Source organism: Glycine soja, chromosome 1 (assembly GCF_004193775.1).
Source record: "Glycine soja cultivar W05 chromosome 1, ASM419377v2, whole genome shotgun sequence".
NCBI lineage: Eukaryota > Viridiplantae > Streptophyta > Magnoliopsida > Fabales > Fabaceae > Glycine > Glycine soja.
Genome location: NC_041002.1, coordinates 51,934,338 through 51,952,092, shown reverse-complemented (window position 1 = coordinate 51,952,092; position 17,755 = coordinate 51,934,338). Strand labels below are relative to the sequence as shown.

The 17,755-nt window shown below is 32.1% G+C and overlaps 2 protein-coding genes across 2 annotated transcripts; both read right to left on the bottom strand.

The window, feature by feature from the left end:
* Nucleotides 1-2,588: 2,588 nt before the first annotated feature.
* LOC114420929 (aminopeptidase P1-like) lies at nucleotides 2,589-9,795 on the bottom strand. Its single transcript, XM_028386645.1, has 16 exons — nucleotides 9,637-9,795; nucleotides 9,450-9,513; nucleotides 8,982-9,121; nucleotides 8,348-8,632; nucleotides 8,068-8,190; nucleotides 7,399-7,710; nucleotides 7,207-7,293; nucleotides 6,957-7,024; nucleotides 6,535-6,601; nucleotides 5,552-5,686; nucleotides 5,363-5,443; nucleotides 4,337-4,391; nucleotides 4,118-4,222; nucleotides 3,923-3,994; nucleotides 3,609-3,733; nucleotides 2,589-3,048 (listed from the first exon to the last, which is right to left on the bottom strand). Exons 1-16 carry the CDS (start codon nucleotides 9,727-9,729, stop codon nucleotides 2,887-2,889), a joined length of 1,974 nt encoding a protein of 657 aa, XP_028242446.1. The 5' UTR covers nucleotides 9,730-9,795; the 3' UTR covers nucleotides 2,589-2,886.
* A 3,691-nt stretch (nucleotides 9,796-13,486) lies between these two features.
* On the bottom strand, nucleotides 13,487-16,100 carry LOC114420922 (probable NAD(P)H dehydrogenase (quinone) FQR1-like 2). Its single transcript, XM_028386634.1, has 2 exons — nucleotides 15,278-16,100; nucleotides 13,487-14,104 (listed from the first exon to the last, which is right to left on the bottom strand). Exons 1-2 carry the CDS (start codon nucleotides 15,850-15,852, stop codon nucleotides 13,876-13,878), a joined length of 804 nt encoding a protein of 267 aa, XP_028242435.1. The 5' UTR covers nucleotides 15,853-16,100; the 3' UTR covers nucleotides 13,487-13,875.
* Between the last annotated feature and the right edge of the window lie 1,655 nt (nucleotides 16,101-17,755).

Genomic DNA, 17,755 nt, shown 5'->3' with positions numbered 1-17,755 from the left:
CAATAGAATGTCAATCAATTATTATAAAAAGATGAAGATTTTAGTCCAAACTCCAAATATTTTGTTAACAATAGCCAATAAAATAGAATGAACTAACAAATTAGTCAGCCACACAATGTTTTCACACTAAATATAAATTCTTTGAAATGGCAAGGTTCCAAAATGACTAAGCATGATTTAACACAAACCAATAGTTGCAGAGTAGTTCAAACATGATAATGCAAAACCAAGCTTTGAACATAATTAGTTGACTCCAAGAAAACTATTTTGGAGGACAATATATCGAAGATCCTCTCCTCCATTACTTCTTACATTACCCAGAAGTAACAGAACATGTTCCCACTCTGATGTGTTTCCCACCAACATGATATGCTTTACTTTATCATCTCTCCCATGAACATTACATCAGGGTTCCCACACATGGACATCCAAGGAGAAATTTTAAGATGCCCATAACTAACCTTATTCAACAGAGTCCAAGATTTTTGAATCCAAATTCTTTCATCTGCCAAACAGCAAGATGGGCTCCCTTGAAATTGTGAGAAAGACACAAACATCCCATGTAATCTCCAATATTTGGGACATCAAACGCAACATCAACATCAACATCAACCGGCAACGACAAATATCTGTATGTCTCCTTCCTTAAATCAAAGGAAAAAACTGCATACTGATTGGTAGTGCTAAGTTCCGCAATCCAGTTAAGAGTGTTACTCACAAAACGTCCCTTATTTCCAAGTATACGGGGAAAACCACTCCAGCTTGCAACATTTTTCCAACAATTGTCCCCCAAGCAACGAACCCTTAATTCTCTTTTTGATTTCAAGTTCCGAATTGCCACCACTTTGTAAGTGTCACTTGAATCATCATAGCCAAAGCCCATTACATTCTAAGAACCTATTTTTATGCGCGGCCGATTTTTTGGATCTTAACCTTGTAGCCGGATTGTAAAATCGGACCGAGCAAGTCGTTGAGTCTTCACGAGTCTTAATAGGGTTCAAATAGATCAATCCGTTGCAGACCCCAGTGGCGTGGTACTTCTGCTTCAATGGTGTAGAAGTGTAGGGAACGCTGTTGGTGCTGAACCAAGCTGGGATTTAAGAACGTGAATAGGATGTTGCGTGATGATCTTTGAAGGTCAGGTGCAGTTTCACAAAAGAAGGATCAAGGACGAGAGAGTTCCAAGACTTGAAAACGCATCTGAATCGCAAAACTAATTTCAACGAGGGAGAGGCAGAACTGCATCATCATCGTAGCAAGCACGATACATTCTCATGAATGCATGCCCAAAATTCTGAATCCCACAACCCTATGTTTACGTACGCACGTGTACTCAACCCAACAACTATTAAGAAAATAATTTGTCAAAATATTATAACCGATTCCTTTTGAAAATTAAAACAAGATTTTCATGATTTGAACGTTAAATCTGATAACATATTTATAGTATATTTTAAATATATATTTAATCTAAATTATTTGATAAGACTTGTATATATTCTAATTCAAATTTAAAGTTATGAAATATTCAAATTAAATTTTTTTACAAGTATTTATAAAAGTATATGGTAATTTAAAGGATGCAAATGTGTGTGTATATATATATATATAAATTGAAAATTCAATATGTAAATTATATGATTATAGTTTTTATTATAAAAAGCGAAAATTTATTCATATCATATAATTAAAGTAATATATAAAATTATCTTAATAAAATTTAACAAAAGAATATTAAATATATCTAAATATAATAATTTTCAACATAATAAATTAAAATTTAACAAATAATTTCAGATAATAATTCCAATTCTTGCTATTCCAGATAATGATGATGAAAAAATACGATAAATTCAAATAGAGAAACAATAATTTATTATCCTCATGATGAGAGAAAGGATAATGATAATTAGTGATAATTTATCTGCAAAATAAGAGATGACAGAGACAATTATAAATAAGATATCAGATAAATAAATTTAAATTTGGTTAGATATAAAGGAATTTAAATCAATATGCAAGTTAAAAGTGATAAGGATAATTAAGAAAATCAGTATAATTTATCCTAAAATATGAGAGAAAATAGGACTAACGGATTTTTCCTGTAAAAAAAATTCAATGAAAATGCTTAATGCAATGTCATTTTGAATTTTTCCTTAAAAATAAAATTTAATCTAAAGTATTTATCATTTTTATTATTCTAGAGTTAAACTTATTATTGTTAATGAATATTATTGTGCATTGTTGAAACTTAGATATGGGTATTATGATATATTTGATTTGATTTGATTTTTTTGTGTAACTTAAATGTTAAAAACTTATGAAAAATGTGTTACTTTTAGTTTTTAATGTTATTAATTTTTATATCATGTTTCTCTAATGTTAATTTATGAAAAACTTGGACCTGGGCATTATGATACATTACTTTTTGTCCACAACCGCCTGAGCAAATGTTCTCTATGCCGGGAAAACCTATTCGTCTAAAGTATACCACGATTCCAGCTAAAAATTGTTACATCCAATTACGAGCCGTCATGCAAGAAAGTATCTAGGAATTAAATTTCGAACACTTTCAAGTTTCATCTGTATTAGTGGGTCATCATTTTTAGGTACAAGATCCATCTTATTTATAAACAATATTAGGGAAAAGTAAAAGAGCTGATGCATGCAGTGATGCCGTGCGGATAGACAATTTAACGTTGTACACGCCCTCAAATATGATGCAGCAGAATATTGATATATTATATATGCTGTGCATAGTAATTTGAAGGAATAACCATTCCCAATGATATCTAAAATCTAGATTACAGTATTATGGATACGGAAGACACTAAAATTACGCTGAACCATCTTTAAGTTATTTAACTTTTCAACTCCAAACACAGCTCATGCACCTACAGGTTCAGTGGCTTTCTTCAGCCATGCATTTTCAACTTCATCCAAATATGGCGCCAGAATATTCCTACATGTGGCGTGATAGGAGTTCAGCCAATTTATCTCCTCGGGACTTAGAAGGTTCAGGTCAATCAACTTCGTCTGATATGGTGCCTGGACGAGAAACATCAAAAACTTATTATATACCATAAGAAATAGTATTCCATTGTGAATGATTTAAACACACTGTAATCAAGGAAAATTCTCCAATTTTAAATAGATAGAAATACAACAGCAAAGGTCATAAACTACCAGCCTAAAACAGGTCATAATCAACATTCATGAAATATATGCTGATTCATTAAACTTGATAGTTGACTAAGCACTAATATAAATTTAAAAGGAAAATGAAAATATGTTGCAGAGTTCTAAACATCAAAAGAAATTTTGATAGAACTAAGTATAATAAAGTTTTTTGACAGTAACTAAGTGTAATAATACAGTAGTTAATAAAGAGATTCCTATTACAAACATCTTAAAACAATAATAATAAAAATAATAACAACTCTATAAACCTGCTCCAAAGCCACTTTAGTTCAGTTGGCTTCTAGACAACTTCGTCAACATGAGTTGAATTAATTGAGTGAAGTGCAGAAGCTTTTTACATATTTCAAAATAAGCATCCCATGGAAATAAATTAAAGACAAACTAATAATAAACATACTAGAACTTACCCAGGTAATGTGTTCAAAAGATAAGTAACCTCTATCACCAAAATTGAAAGTTGTATCAGCCTCCTTGACAATAAGCACATTCTCCAATCTTATCCCAAACTCTCCATCCTCATAGTAACCAGGTTCTGAAAAACCAATTTCAATGCAACACTCATAACAAATGCATTCAAGTACAATCAAGCATTTGTGGCCTTTGAAAAGACCAGTAAAAAAATTGAAACTGATTCAGAACAATCAAATACAAAATTAATAATAACAGATAAATAACATGGTAATCACAATTTCATGGTCTACTTAGAAAAAATGATACCAACCATCTGTAACAGTCATTGAAGATTGCAATGGTACATTTCGAGCCTGAGGTCTGAAACTGATTAAGTGAGGTCCTGCACAATTTATATTATATTAATCTTAATTTTCATTTTGTACTGACTTTGGATAAAAGGAAAAAAAAACTTGAATATGGAATCAAAATAAGCAATAAAGAAATAGTGATAGTTCCTCAAAACCTTCATGAACATTCAGATAGGACCCAATTCCATGACCAGTACCATGTCGATAATCAAGACCATCCTTCCACAAAGGAATTCGGGCAAGAATATCAAGAGAATGCCCTAAAAGAAATTGAAAGAAATAAGAAAAAGATAGCCAAGTTATTATGTGAAACGGATACTAGCTCAATTATATTCACAGAATTTGACACATAAACCGGTCTATTTTATTTATACCATTTGTCCCATTGGGAAATCTAGCATTTCCAAGAGCAATGTGACCCTTTAGGACCTGCACAAAGTTTAGCAAATCAAGCAAACTTAATATAAATCCCTTTAGATAAGAAATAAAAACAAGGAAGTGGGACGATTACTGAATATGATTGTGTGTTCTGGTCGCTGACTAATAAGCAAGTAGCTTTATTTGTATTTATAAGATAGTATTAAACATTAATAAAGTACTTCCCTTCCCAAAAAAAACTAACAAAGTAAAAAGAAAAATTTTGAAATTTTCTCCCTATATCAATCCACTTTCTATCAAGGGAAAGAAACTTGGATATTAAATGACCGCTAAATTAAAAATTGGTACCCTATCCTGTTTTGGTCCCTGTATGAAGAAAAAAACACTATACTTTGTTCCCTACATAAAAAATGTTTAAGATCGGTCCTAGGTTGCTGCTATAATAGTGTTAGCCAACTCAGCAGACAAATAACACCATTATAACTTTGCAAACAGGAGGAATTGATTTAAGGACAGGTATAGGAACCAAATTTTTAATTTAACCTGAATGTTTTGTTTGGATTAGAAGTGAAATAACGAGGAAAGAAATAGAAATAATAGAAGTAAAAGAGAAAAAAACACATTGTTAGGTTCTGAGTAATAAAAGAATTAAAATAGATAAATTATACGAAAAATTTATATAATTTAACCCAAAAAATCAAACTTTTAACTCCATTATTTTTATTAATAATTTGTTTATAAAAAATTACTTTTTTAAAAAATAAAACAAAAAAATTGAAAAAGAGAGATCTTCTCCCGCTCCCCTTTTCATGCCAATTTGGGAGGAATGTTTTTTCTTGTGGGTCTCATGAGAAAAAATTCCTTACTTCCTATTTCTCCATCTCAAACAAATAGTAGAAATTTGGTATTTTTACCCTAGTTTCTTTCTTTATATTTCCAGCAAACCAAACCATGTGTATATGATTCATAGTATAGTTTTGAAACTAATTAACTTGTAAAAAAGAGCAAAGAAAGGCACATACTGCTGTATAACACGCTTTTTCGTGAGTCGAAGGTTTACCAAAATGAACTGTTCGTGTAATATCTGTTGTTCCATCTAGATACTTCAGAGACACCACCAGTTGTCAATATAGAGATCATGAATGCAAAAACATGAAAACAACATAATTCACTATATGTCTATGCTGAAAACAGTTAAAAACTAGACAGACCTGGGCTCCAGAATCAAAAAGATAAATTTTGTCTGGATCAAGTTCAGCACATGTTTCTGCCTTTGGAAAATAGTGAATTATAGCTGCATTTGAGCCAACTGAAGAAATAGTGGGGAAACTCAATCCTTTGAAATGCTGAAAACAGGGTAAAAAACTTATGATTGAACATAGGCCAGCATACTCTCCAGTTTGTTCAACAAACATATACTTTAAGGCATTCATGTTGCATTTAAGTTTATAGGAAAGAAACAGTTTTCCTCATTTTCATTCATAACATTATGTGCTCAAGAAAATGCAGTCAATTATTTTTATTTTTTTTATTGGCCTGATGAAGTTGCAAAGAAAAAATGTGATCCTTCCTTAACATCGCAGCATTTGTACATATAACATATCAAACAGGTCAAAACATTTTAAATCCACCTTATATGCAGAATCTACAGAAACACTGTAAGCAACATCTGGAAAGGTCATTCACTACTTAAGCATACAATGGATGATTAGATTATAGGGAGGATCATAAAGAATAATAAGTCTATAAAACAAAATTTTGAAAAAGTATCAAAGGCAAGGGAGATGAACATTTTAAGTTAGAATTCCAGGAAATACCCGTAACTGTTCTGATCAATCTTAATGAATCTATTCCAATCAAACAGCACACTATAGGAACAAAATTGTGCATAATTTAGTCTTTTCCTGACAACTTAAGATAATCAATTTTAAAACAAAAATACCTAAATTACAGGTAATGCCACCTCTGCAATGTCTAATAACTAAATATTGTCTTCTTAATGAAAGTTCTTTTCTATAAAGAAAAACTTTAACAACTTTAAAATATCAGCCTTCTAGGAAAGCTGAAAATGGTTATTCCCCACTGCCTATTTCAGAAGCCAAAATCTTTGGAATCACCACTTTTTTTTCTTGAGCAAAATTTTTTCTAAGAAAAGCATATCCAAATATATACTTAATTGTTCAGTTAGCTCTACCTCTTTTGATGCTCGAAAACCTTCAAGCTGGTCACTTACAGTCACCTCAGTCAATTTCAAAGATTGCCTGCCAATGTTTGAAAAAAAAATTATAAGTACACTATATGATTAAGCTTTTTACTGATAGATAAGGAGCTAATTTCTGTGAAAGATATGCCCAGACTCAAAATTTTCAGTAATCTTTAAAAGCATCATGTCACATTACTTAACAATGGTCAAAATAACTCCACCTTGACAACATTCTGATAAAGGATATGTTAAAATTTACAAAAGCTTTATAGAGGGAATTTTCATCTCACTGTCATGATTTCCCCCTGTTAACAATTAAAACCAACTTGCCAACCTTGTCCCAACTTTCCCAGAGGTATATTTAATAACCATGTCAAAAGATGAGGACAGCTCAAAATTGAGAAGAAACTTACAAATGTTTCTCCTTTTTCACAGAATCCTTCTCCAAAAAGTAACCAGAAGCTCCATAAATATCCTGCATCTGCACATTGAACCAAGCTTTTGTATCATTATCTTATACCTCAGAAATCGGAACATGTTGCATTTTATGTAGATTAAAATGAAAAATAAAAAGATAAAAATTTAGAGAGAACAGAATGAAAATATGGCTGTCCTCATCCAAAAAAAACTAACATTCTTTAGACATAAAATCCAAATGCAAACCTTCTTATCCAGCCAGACAAGATATTGCACAACTGCTGCACCATCCCGAATATGTGCCTTTTTTAACCCATCCAACTCCACCGAGTTCTAAAATTATTGGAGTTATAAAAAAATAAGCTAAGTTTCATGTGATGAAAATGGGGAAAAATCCAAAGATATATATAATTTTTTATTAAATTAACTGCATACAACCTTTAAAGCTTTTGCAAGGGCTAAAGGTGATTGCTGCAAGAGAACTGTATCGGGGTTCAACTTTGCATACAGTGCATAACAGCATGAAACTGGATCAGCCCATATGAGGTCATTACTATTTTCTTCTGCTTGATGTTCACCATTTACACTCTTATCAATTTCACTGGGAATTTTTGTGGCCTCTGTTTCGGCTAAAGCAGCCTTGGCAGTAGATACAGCATCTAGCTCATCAGTTGCAAGCAATGTCGCATCAGAGCTTACGGCTGTATACTCTCGAATTTCAATTCCATTCTCCACTAAATGAGTTTGTACCTGGAACAAAACACAATTTTCAATGACTTTTATAGCTCCAAATTATCCCCTCCCAATATCAGGATAAATAAATAGATCATGAGCCAAAGTAATACTCTCCAAAAAGAGCTTTTTTAATCTTCCAACATAAATAAAATTTTGATTTAACTTGACCATGAAATAAGTGTTTTGGTTGGTTAAGATGAGTAGTATTGAGCCTTCTGAAATCCCATCATTCTTTACTAGATTATATAAATAAACAAGGGCAAAAGAATTGTTATCAAGTTTTTGGCACCATATACACAATTTAAATTGTCTTTTGACAACCTGGTCTGGAATTCATTCATAGTTGATGAGACAGGCATTACTCAAACTGACCTCAACAGAAACCTTTTGTTTGTCCACATAAATGAAAGCAGAATTGGATGTCACAATAGCAAATGCATGAACAACAGGACAGTAGGCCACATCACTTCCACGAATATTATACAACCATGCAACCTGTATTGTAGCCACATTATTGAAAAAAAGTGGAAAAAATAAAGAAAATTATCTTAAAAAGGATGAACAAGTGCAGCAGAAAATATCCTCAAACTCAGAAAATTTGTGTCAAGGGAAAAGAAGTTAAAAGGAAGAGTTATCTAGAGGATGCACTTACTTCATCAAGTGCTGTGAAAATTATCCCACGGGATTGCTCATGTACAAGCTTTTTTCTCAAATCTTTCAATTTATCTGCAACAGAGCGACCTGCAAATTTCACAGGATGTACAATAACAGCATTTATCTCTGCCGGTGGGCGATTTATCCAAACTTCATCCACCAAATTTTTTGAGGTTGGAACCAGCTTCTGCTGTTTTTCGGCAAAAGCACGCTCCCATCTTTGAGCAGTATCAATTGAAATGCACCAGGGATCAACCCCAACGGATGCTTCTTTTGGCAAATTCTGGTGAAAGGAAATGACTCATAAGTACAGATATACTGCAGTAAAATCACAGATATAGTCTTTTATGAGATATGAATAGAAAATGAATCAATCAGAAGCAATTCATGGATGTAGTAAGATGAATCTACTATATTAACCTCATCCATAAGAGTAAGTTTAGGTTTTGGCTTTATAAACATGATATCAAAAACTTCTAATAATATAATTCTTATGTTTTATTTTTCTATCTTCTAGAGGGTCCACTTCGTCCTTCTTCCTGTGAAATATTACGCTTTCTAAAATTTTGGCAGTTGTTTTAATATTCATCAATGATAATATCAAAAATGCTATTCACAAGCAGGTTACTCACATCGGCCATCCAGATATCTACAGCAGGATCTTCACCAATTCGCATTAGCTTCCACCCAGCACTAAGTTCTTTCTCAGCCTGCAAAAAATACCGTCCATCCGTCCACAGCAGTGCTTCTTTCTTTGTTATAAGTGCCAAGCCTGAATTGCGTTGTTAAAAAAATGAAAATACCATCACAAAAAGACACCTGGCTGATTTCATCGGGTTTGAAAAACACAAAGACCACACACACGGCATGGATGTATAGCAAACAACAAGAAACCGCAATTCTTTTTCAAAATTATAGAAACAATTCTTACTTCCGCGGGAACCAATCAGCTAATACTTAACACGCGAAATGTTGAAACAATTGCAGGAAAACGCCGAAACAGGAGGCAACTTAAACCCTAAACTGATGAATGCTACAATAATAAAGAAACAAACAAAAACGGAAATGCATCAATGAAAAATTTAAAGATAGTAGCAAACCGGCACTTCCAGTGAAGCCGGAAACGAATTCGCGGCGCTTGTCTCGTGCAGACACATATTCGCTCTGCAAAGAGCAAATATAAAAAGCATCGCAGAAGAGATATCAATTTAGAAAAGAAAGATCGACAGGATTAGAGAAAAGAACTGGAAAAAAAAGTGAAGAAGTTGGATCTAATAATAATATTACCAGGTGATAATCTTCAGAGGGCACCACTAAGGCATCCAGCGGCGGAGAGTGAGAAACCATCAAAGACCTCAACGCAGAAAGTGTGTCTTCCATTTTGTTTTGTTCTGTTTTCTCAGTCTCCTCACTCAGTTTTGAGTCACAACGATCGCCTTATATACAGAACGATTATGCCGCATACACAACAGATTCCTACCATGTATTAATGCCCATTTTCTTTTCTAATTTTATTTTTTCAGTTTTATTAATATAAGTTTTTTTCTTAAGTTTATTAATATAAGTTTGTTCAATATACTCCAGAGTAAATTATATTTTTTATATTTTATCTTAAGATTCATTTTGTCTTTTTATTTTTATTGTTGAAAAATCACTCTGCTCTTAAATAAATAAATATATATATATATATATATATATATATATATATATAATTTGGGTTAGTTTAATTTTTAATCTTTTTAACTTTATTGATTTAAAATGTAAAACTTTTTCCATTATATTCATTTAAAACTTAATTATATTCTTGTTTTATTGATCATGAGACTTATTTGTATTGGTAGTCTTTTCTTTAACATCACTTGTTTGCATAGTTTAAATTAAATACACGTTACTTTAAGTATATGTTTAAATTGCAAAACCGTCTAAGTTTCTGGTTTTAATAATAACAGTAAAATAATAAAATTCTTGTAAATAATATAATAAATTGAAGAGCAGGTTTAAATAAAATTCAAAATACGAACAATTGGATGAAAGTTTATAAAAGGTTTATACTAGTGTTTATTGAGTATATATGCAGAGATTTCAGTTAAAACTTTTGAGACAATTACGGAAGATAGTTACATAATAGAATATCTTTTAAATTTAAATTTGTGTGTATAGAAAATTATTTAATAGAAGATGATATTTTAATTACGATATAATTTACTTATTAAAAATATGTATTTATTATAAGTTTTAATTATATAAAAATATTTATCTCATATAATGCAAAGAATACTTTCAAGGAACAAATCAACGGAAATGATCACTTTTGAAAACTAAATTTAGCCTTTATTCTAATTTTTTTATGAATTAACTAGTAATAATATAAAAAAAAAGATGTTATGTATCATTCAATCACATGTCACTATGAATAATATGTTTATTAATTTTTATAATAATTATTTATACTAATAATGATTTGTAATTAGTTAATAGTAATAAAATTTATTTTGTTATCAATCCACAGCCGATAAACTTATAAAAAAGAAATCTGGCTGCATAGCAACAATTTTGTTGGAAAAAATATAAAGGTTTCGTATCATAGATGAAAAAATGAAAGACCTCAATGTAGAAAGCGTGTCTTCCATTTTCTTTTTCTTGATTTTGTTTTGTTGTGTTTTGTCAGCAACTTACATTTTTGAGTCAGCACAACTCCGCAAGTAACGCTTATCCGCCTTATATATTATAGAACGATTATGCCGTATACACCTCCTATCCAGGCCCACAACACATTCCTATGATAGTGCCTTTTTCTGTTTTTTTTAAGCAAAAATTATTTTTTCAGTTTTATTAATGTCAGTTCTTTAATATAAAAATATTATTAACATTTGAGAGAGGATTTCACGTAAGTAAATAAACCAAATACGTTGACCAAATTCTATCAAACCCAATCATAGCCTAACACCCTTCATTACTCGAGATCCTTGCTAACAGCTATTGGCGCTAAAAGAACTGACATTATTAATGTATCATTTTTATAGTAATTTATTTTAGTGCCAATAGCTGTTAACAAGGATCTCGAGTAATGAAGGGTTGTTAGGCTATGATTGGGTTTGATAGAATTTGGTTAACGTATTTGGTTTATTTACTTACGTCAAATCCTCTCTCAAATAAAATTTTCTAACATCATTCTTATTCTAATTACACAACGTACTATCATATATATATATATATATATACTCGTACCAGCGGTTATTTTCTACACATAACTACCACACTCTGCAATTTCTAATACATAACTGATTTCTAAAACAGCATGAACCTGGATCAGCCCATTTGAGGTCATTACCATTTTCTTCTGCTTTATGTTCACCATTTACACTGTTATCAGTTTCACTGGGAATTTTTCTGGCCTCTGTTTCAGCTAAAGCAACCTTGGCAGTAGATACGGTATCAAGCTCATCAGTTGCAAGCAATGTCACGCCAGAGCTTACATCTGTATACTCTCCAATTTCAATTCCATTCTCCAGTAAATAAGCTTGTACCTGGCATTAAACACAATTTTCAATGAGTTTTATATCCCCAAAATTTCCCCTCACAATATCAGGATAAATAAATCATGAGCCAAAGTAATTCTCTCTGAAAATATCTTTCTTAATCTTCCAATGTAAATTAAATTTGATTTAACTTGACCATGAAATAAGTGTTTTGATTGGTTAAAAAGAGTAGTGTTGAGCCTTCTAAAATCCTGTCATTCTTGACTAGATTATATAAATAAACAAGGGCAAAGAATTGTATTTGTTATCATTTTTCTGGTACCATATACACATTAAGTAACTTGATATAATTCACTTCTACAATTAGTCCACCGTTCACAGATTTGCAAATTAAATCTGAAACATAGTTGTTACAGTTCGATAAGCCAACAATTCACATCACGTGATGAACTGCAGATCCAATATTCCAATGATGAATCAGCACTGATCATACAAACAAATCAACAATACATATCGCATGATTCAACGATTTGTTATTTTTTCTTGTTTGCTTTTCTTTCACCAATTCTCGTCAAAGAACTTGAACAGTCAGATAAACTTAAACTATTTAATGAAATGAACATGGAGGAGAATTATTGAAATGTATGTTACAATGTGGACATGGCTTAAGTCACTCAATAAAGATTTCAAAGGCAAGTGAATCCGAGCATTTGTTTAGGATGTACGTGACTGCGTAGTGTACCTACTACACTTACTCTTGATTTGTATCTTCTCATATGCCACTAATCCGTATTGGTATAGGCCAAGATGCATCTGTTGAGTTATTTTGTCAATTTCTATTTCAATATTGTTACATTGAGCACTATTCATCCTTTATACAATATATTTCAAACGATATTTGATAACCTGATCGACATTAGTCAAACATTTGTGAGTTAACACCAACTGAACTTCACATTATATTTTAACTCTCAAAATCTTACAGCCTAAATTTATGAGATTTTTTTTTCTTATATGTTAATCAATTTTTTTTATTTTTATTTGATGTGAGACTTAACTCACACTTCATACTTTTTACTGAATTTTTTTTTTCACATCACATGATAGTCTCTCTCAAGTGAAAATTATTTTTTCGGTCTCCCACGTGAATATAATTTTAGAATTTAATATAATATACAATGAAATTGTATTTTTATTATATATCTTAAATTGCACCCCTTCTACTTAATGAAAATATAATTTTATTTTGTATTTCATGATTTTGTGAAATATATGTTTAAAAATCATAAAAAGAAAACAAGTGATGAGGTGAGAAGAATAGAATGTGTGTTGAAATAACAAATCCCCAAAACAATTATGTGGCCTAGATTAACTTTTCCTTCCCATAAATCATACCAATAAAAGATTATTGAAAAGTGTTAATGCACCTTTCTTTTTTCTTTCTGAGTATGAACTTATAAGTACTAAAATATAATAATAAATATAATCTTAAAGCGATTAAAATTAATAAAATATAAATTTTCAAGAACTAAAAATAAAAAAACTTATAGAAACCAAAATTAAAAAAAAAAACATAAACTTCTAAAAACTAAACGTGAAAAAAAATTATAAGGGCCAAAATAAAAAAAAACTAAGTATAAAAACATATTAAAACCTAATAAAATTCAAAGCTGAGAAATTCATTATTTTCCGATCTAACCAACAATTGATGTCACAATCACGAGTTTAAACAATTGTATTATCCAAGTCATATTACACATTGATAATCATGTGTAAAGGCAAACATAGAAGAAACGATCACACGAAGATACACAAATTCACAATTATTATATGACGAAAATTTACCAACATCTACACCTTCCAGAAACAAAGCAGAACCCAACATGGGAATCCCCAACCCAACAGAATCGATAGTGTAACAGAACTGCCGTTCCTCACCAGTCATCACAATGCAATGGTAAAATGCTAGAACCAATTTGACAAAAAGAACGGTCAAAAAATACAGAGATAATCAAACAAGAATAGAATGAAATGAAGAAAACACCATTCATGACTGGGCGAGTTTCTTGACTACAACAGCCATATACTTGCCCTGATGCTCTGCAAGAGCCATCTCTGTTTCACTTGGCTCTCTTGTGCCATCACCGGCAAACACTCCTGCACCATATGGAGTACCACCTCTTATGTCCTCCATCTTGAACATTCCGGGTCCAAATGTATATCCAATAGGAACAAAAAGCATTCCATGATGTGCCAACTGAGTGATTGCCGTCCAACTGCAATAAAAACCACAAAACTAAGTAAGTTTCTATTGCTTCTCAAGCATTATTGTCTAAGAGACCGTTCCATTTTCCATCATCAAGTGTAATAAACTAAAAGGTTAAAGCAGTATTGACTCTTATAATTTTACCATTTATACTTTTTTACTCCTATAATTTGAAAATGATATTTTTAGTTTTTATAGTTTACATTTTAATTCTCTTTTAGTTTCTATAATTTAAAAGTTTAGAAGTGATCTTTTTAGTCTTTATAGTTTATATTTTAATTTTTTTTTAGTCCCTAGTTCCTATAGTTTGAAAATGATCTTTTTAGTCCTTATCATTTATATTTTAATTGTCTTTTATTTTTTTATTACAAAAAAATATATAAAAATAATTAGTTACAAATTAGTTATAAATGATCAATTATTTTTTATTATAAATTATCTTGTGATAAATTAATTACGAATTACTTGTTAATATTTTTATAGAACTATAAAACTAAAAAAGAATTAAAATATAAAAAATAGGGACTATATCAACATAAAAGAACATCCCTCTAAAGGTGTGAAGACACTGTCCTCTTAATATGTGGAAAGAGTACAAAAAAATGTGGTTATCCCTTAACAAGCTCAGCATGTTATACCCTGAATTTTATATAACCATCTCTATTTAATCGAGACATTATAACTTAAAATTCACAAGGTTGATAATCTAGATGCAATATGGTTTTTTTTTTTGGTAGGCTAGATGCAATATATTCATAAATAACATGAACTCAAGTCACATTATTCATCAATTAAAGCAGGTGAAAGCCAGAGATAGCAGTCTGAAACACCCGAAGAAAGCTCCCCATAAACTAAGACCAAAAATAATCAAATGCATAAAACTTTCATAGCTAGTTGTATCATGGCCTAGTAAGTAATTTGCTATGGCCTTTGCAAAGATGCTTCATTCATCTTGAAATTAAAATACATTAACACTCTCTCTCCCTCTTTAGAAAATAAAAACAAAGACGCAGTAGTTATTGACAATCAAATCGATGTCTGGGACATCAATTACAACAATGCAGAGAAAGAGATTCTACGAACACAATCTGTCAAATCAAACAATGCATGCCACCTATTAAGGTCAAAATTTAACTGAGATTCACAAATCAAGAACACTAACAAGAAAAAAAGAAAATCTTACGCAGTAGTTTCTTGGCCTCCTCCTTGAGTTCCGGTGCTAACAAAGAACCCAGCGGGTTTCCCTGCAAGCTTCTGCTCCTTCCACAAGTGCCCCGTGGAGTCAAAGAAAGCCTTCATTTGCGCCGCCATCGACCCGTACCTCGTCGGAAACCCAAACAGTACCCCATCGGCGGCCGTCAACTCCGCCGCCGTAATCTCTGGTATGGCGTCGTCCTTTGGCGGCGCCCTCATCTGATTCAGCACCTCAATCGGCAATGTCTCCGGAACCCTATACAGAACCCCTTCCACACCCTCCACTCCGTCCACGCCTTTCTTCAACCTCTTCGCCAGCCCCTCCACGTGTCCGTACATCGAATAGAACACGATGAAGACCTTCAATTTCGCGCCGCCCGGGAGAGACGACGACGACGACGCTGCCTCACGCGCTGGCGCGTCGGGTTCGCGCGCGCGGGCGTTGTCTGGAGGCGAGATCGGCGGCGGGGTGGGGGCTGCGGCGGCAACGGTGGGAGCGGGAGCATCGTCGGCGACCGGCGGGGGCTTCTTCTTGCTATGAAAGCAGCCGGCTCCTTTCCCCATGAAGGGCGAATTTGGAATGTGGAATGAGAATTTTGGGAACAGAAAGAGAGAGAGGGAATGGAAGCATCCAAATCCAAGTTCAGAATTTCAGAGTTGAGACTGAGAGAGAGAAAGAGTTCAGACTTTGTTTTGAGTATCTTCGAATGATTGCTGATGTCACCCTCTCTACTCTCTCCGTTCAAATATAAAAAGGATGGACACGTCCCCACTCCCCCCAACCTAATCGAAACGACGACGTCGCTCCACCCGCTGCCTTCGTTTCTTGCATCCCACTCTCATACCACAAATCGCCTCACTTTAATTCTTTCCTTTTTTATTTATAAATAAATAAATGCTCATTCTAAACTCTCAAAATATGAAAAGGTGACAAATTAATATTTAAAAATTTAATTTAATTTTCAAAAATGAATTCATCATTGTCTTACATTTTTAAAAATCAAAATATTTTCAAATAAAGATGTAGGCTTGATTTTGAAAGGGTGGGTTGGGTTGGGTTTGGTTGGTTAAAGAGAAAAGGATGATAAACGAGTTCTCTTGCGTGGGGCGATGCGTTGAGTTGTTTTAATTAATAATTAGTCATTATGGACGACAGGGGAATGGCAATTGCAACTTCTAGAAGCAATTGACGAATTTGAATGCCTACAAATCCTCCACTGAAGACAGTTTTGATTTTTGAGAAATTTGCGTTAGATATGTTGAGATTTTTGTGCTTATACGTATGCTTCATTTTCTATGCACCAACTTTTTCAATGATGTGCTGTTTGCACAATAGTATACTATTCTGAAACCGAGGGAGTAGTATAATACACTTGTAATCTTTTTTATTATTAGCGTTTAATCTAATCAACCTAGTTATATAAAATCTGTCTCTCTCCCTTGTAGTAGTCGAGTTAGGTAGTGTTTAATCCAGATTGTAATTCCTTAGTTTCTTTATCTTTTCCATATAGTAAAAAACCAGTCATTCTCGAAGTTGGAATACCTATTTTAAAAACGGTTGCCAATTTCTTTTTAATGAATGTATTAAAATAGAAAATTTAAAAATATATCGAGTGATGAAAATTAAATAAGTTCTTACCATTTGAAGGAGTGTGTTTCCATAAGAGTTGAAAAGGAAGACTGTGTTAAAGGATATCAATAGTATGAAAAAACTTTATTTATTTTTTATTTAAATAGATTAAGTTCCTTCTAAATCACAATAGCTGAATTATGGAATGTTCTTCAAGGTATACTTCTAGTACATTCTCTTGACTTCACACTAATTCAACTCAAAGCAAATTTTTAAGCGGTTATTCAACTCATCTTTTCTATTTGCTTGTTTAGGCACCCACTTTTCACTTGGTGGATCAAATTGGACTGTTGGCTACATCATGTCAGCAAGTTTCTAAACATCACATTTGGAAGGAGACAAATTAATGCAGTGATGCACTTGAAAACACTTATATTGACTTTAGACAAAAGTGATACGATTTTTAATTTTGCGTCCGATTTCATAAGCCTTTTCTTTATTAGGTTGATTTTGCCATTATATATTTTCATTCGAGGGATGTAATTGTTTTTCTTGTTGGCTTTGTGCTATTATTTCATCGACCATTTTTTTTTAAAGTTGAAGACTTAGCCATCGTTTGATTATAAGGAGGGAAGAGAAGAAAATGGGTATGAAATAAAATGAAAATAAATAAATAATAAATAATTGAATTAAATTATTTAGTTAAGTAAAATAAATAAAAAAATTATTATTTTTGTAGATGTGACATTATTTGGAAAGAGGATGCACTACAGGAGCATAGTAACCTCTAAACGGAGATAGAAGCATTTCCGCCTACTTCTCCTCAATTTTATGCGAAATTTTTTTAAGTGAGACCCATAATTTTTTTTTTATAAAACTTATGCACATCTCTTCACA

What these genes read in the sequence shown, in the direction of transcription:
- LOC114420929 (XM_028386645.1), bottom strand. Translation starts at nt 9,729, where the DNA reads ATGGAAGACACACTTTCTGCGTTGAGGTCTTTGATGGTTTCTCACTCT. An exon ending in CCTCTGAAGATTATCACCTG is followed by an intron (nt 9,514 to 9,636) that starts GTAATATTATTA and finishes TGCTCTTTGCAG; the next exon opens with AGCGAATATGTGTCTGCACG. An exon ending in TTGTCTGGCTGGATAAGAAG is followed by an intron (nt 7,025 to 7,206) that starts GTTTGCATTTGG and finishes TTCAATGTGCAG; the next exon opens with ATGCAGGATATTTATGGAGC.
- LOC114420922 (XM_028386634.1), bottom strand. Translation starts at nt 15,852, where the DNA reads ATGGGGAAAGGAGCCGGCTGCTTTCATAGCAAGAAGAAGCCCCCGCCG. An exon ending in GGAGGCCAAGAAACTACTGC is followed by an intron (nt 14,105 to 15,277) that starts GTAAGATTTTCT and finishes TTTTTATTGCAG; the next exon opens with TTGGACGGCAATCACTCAGT.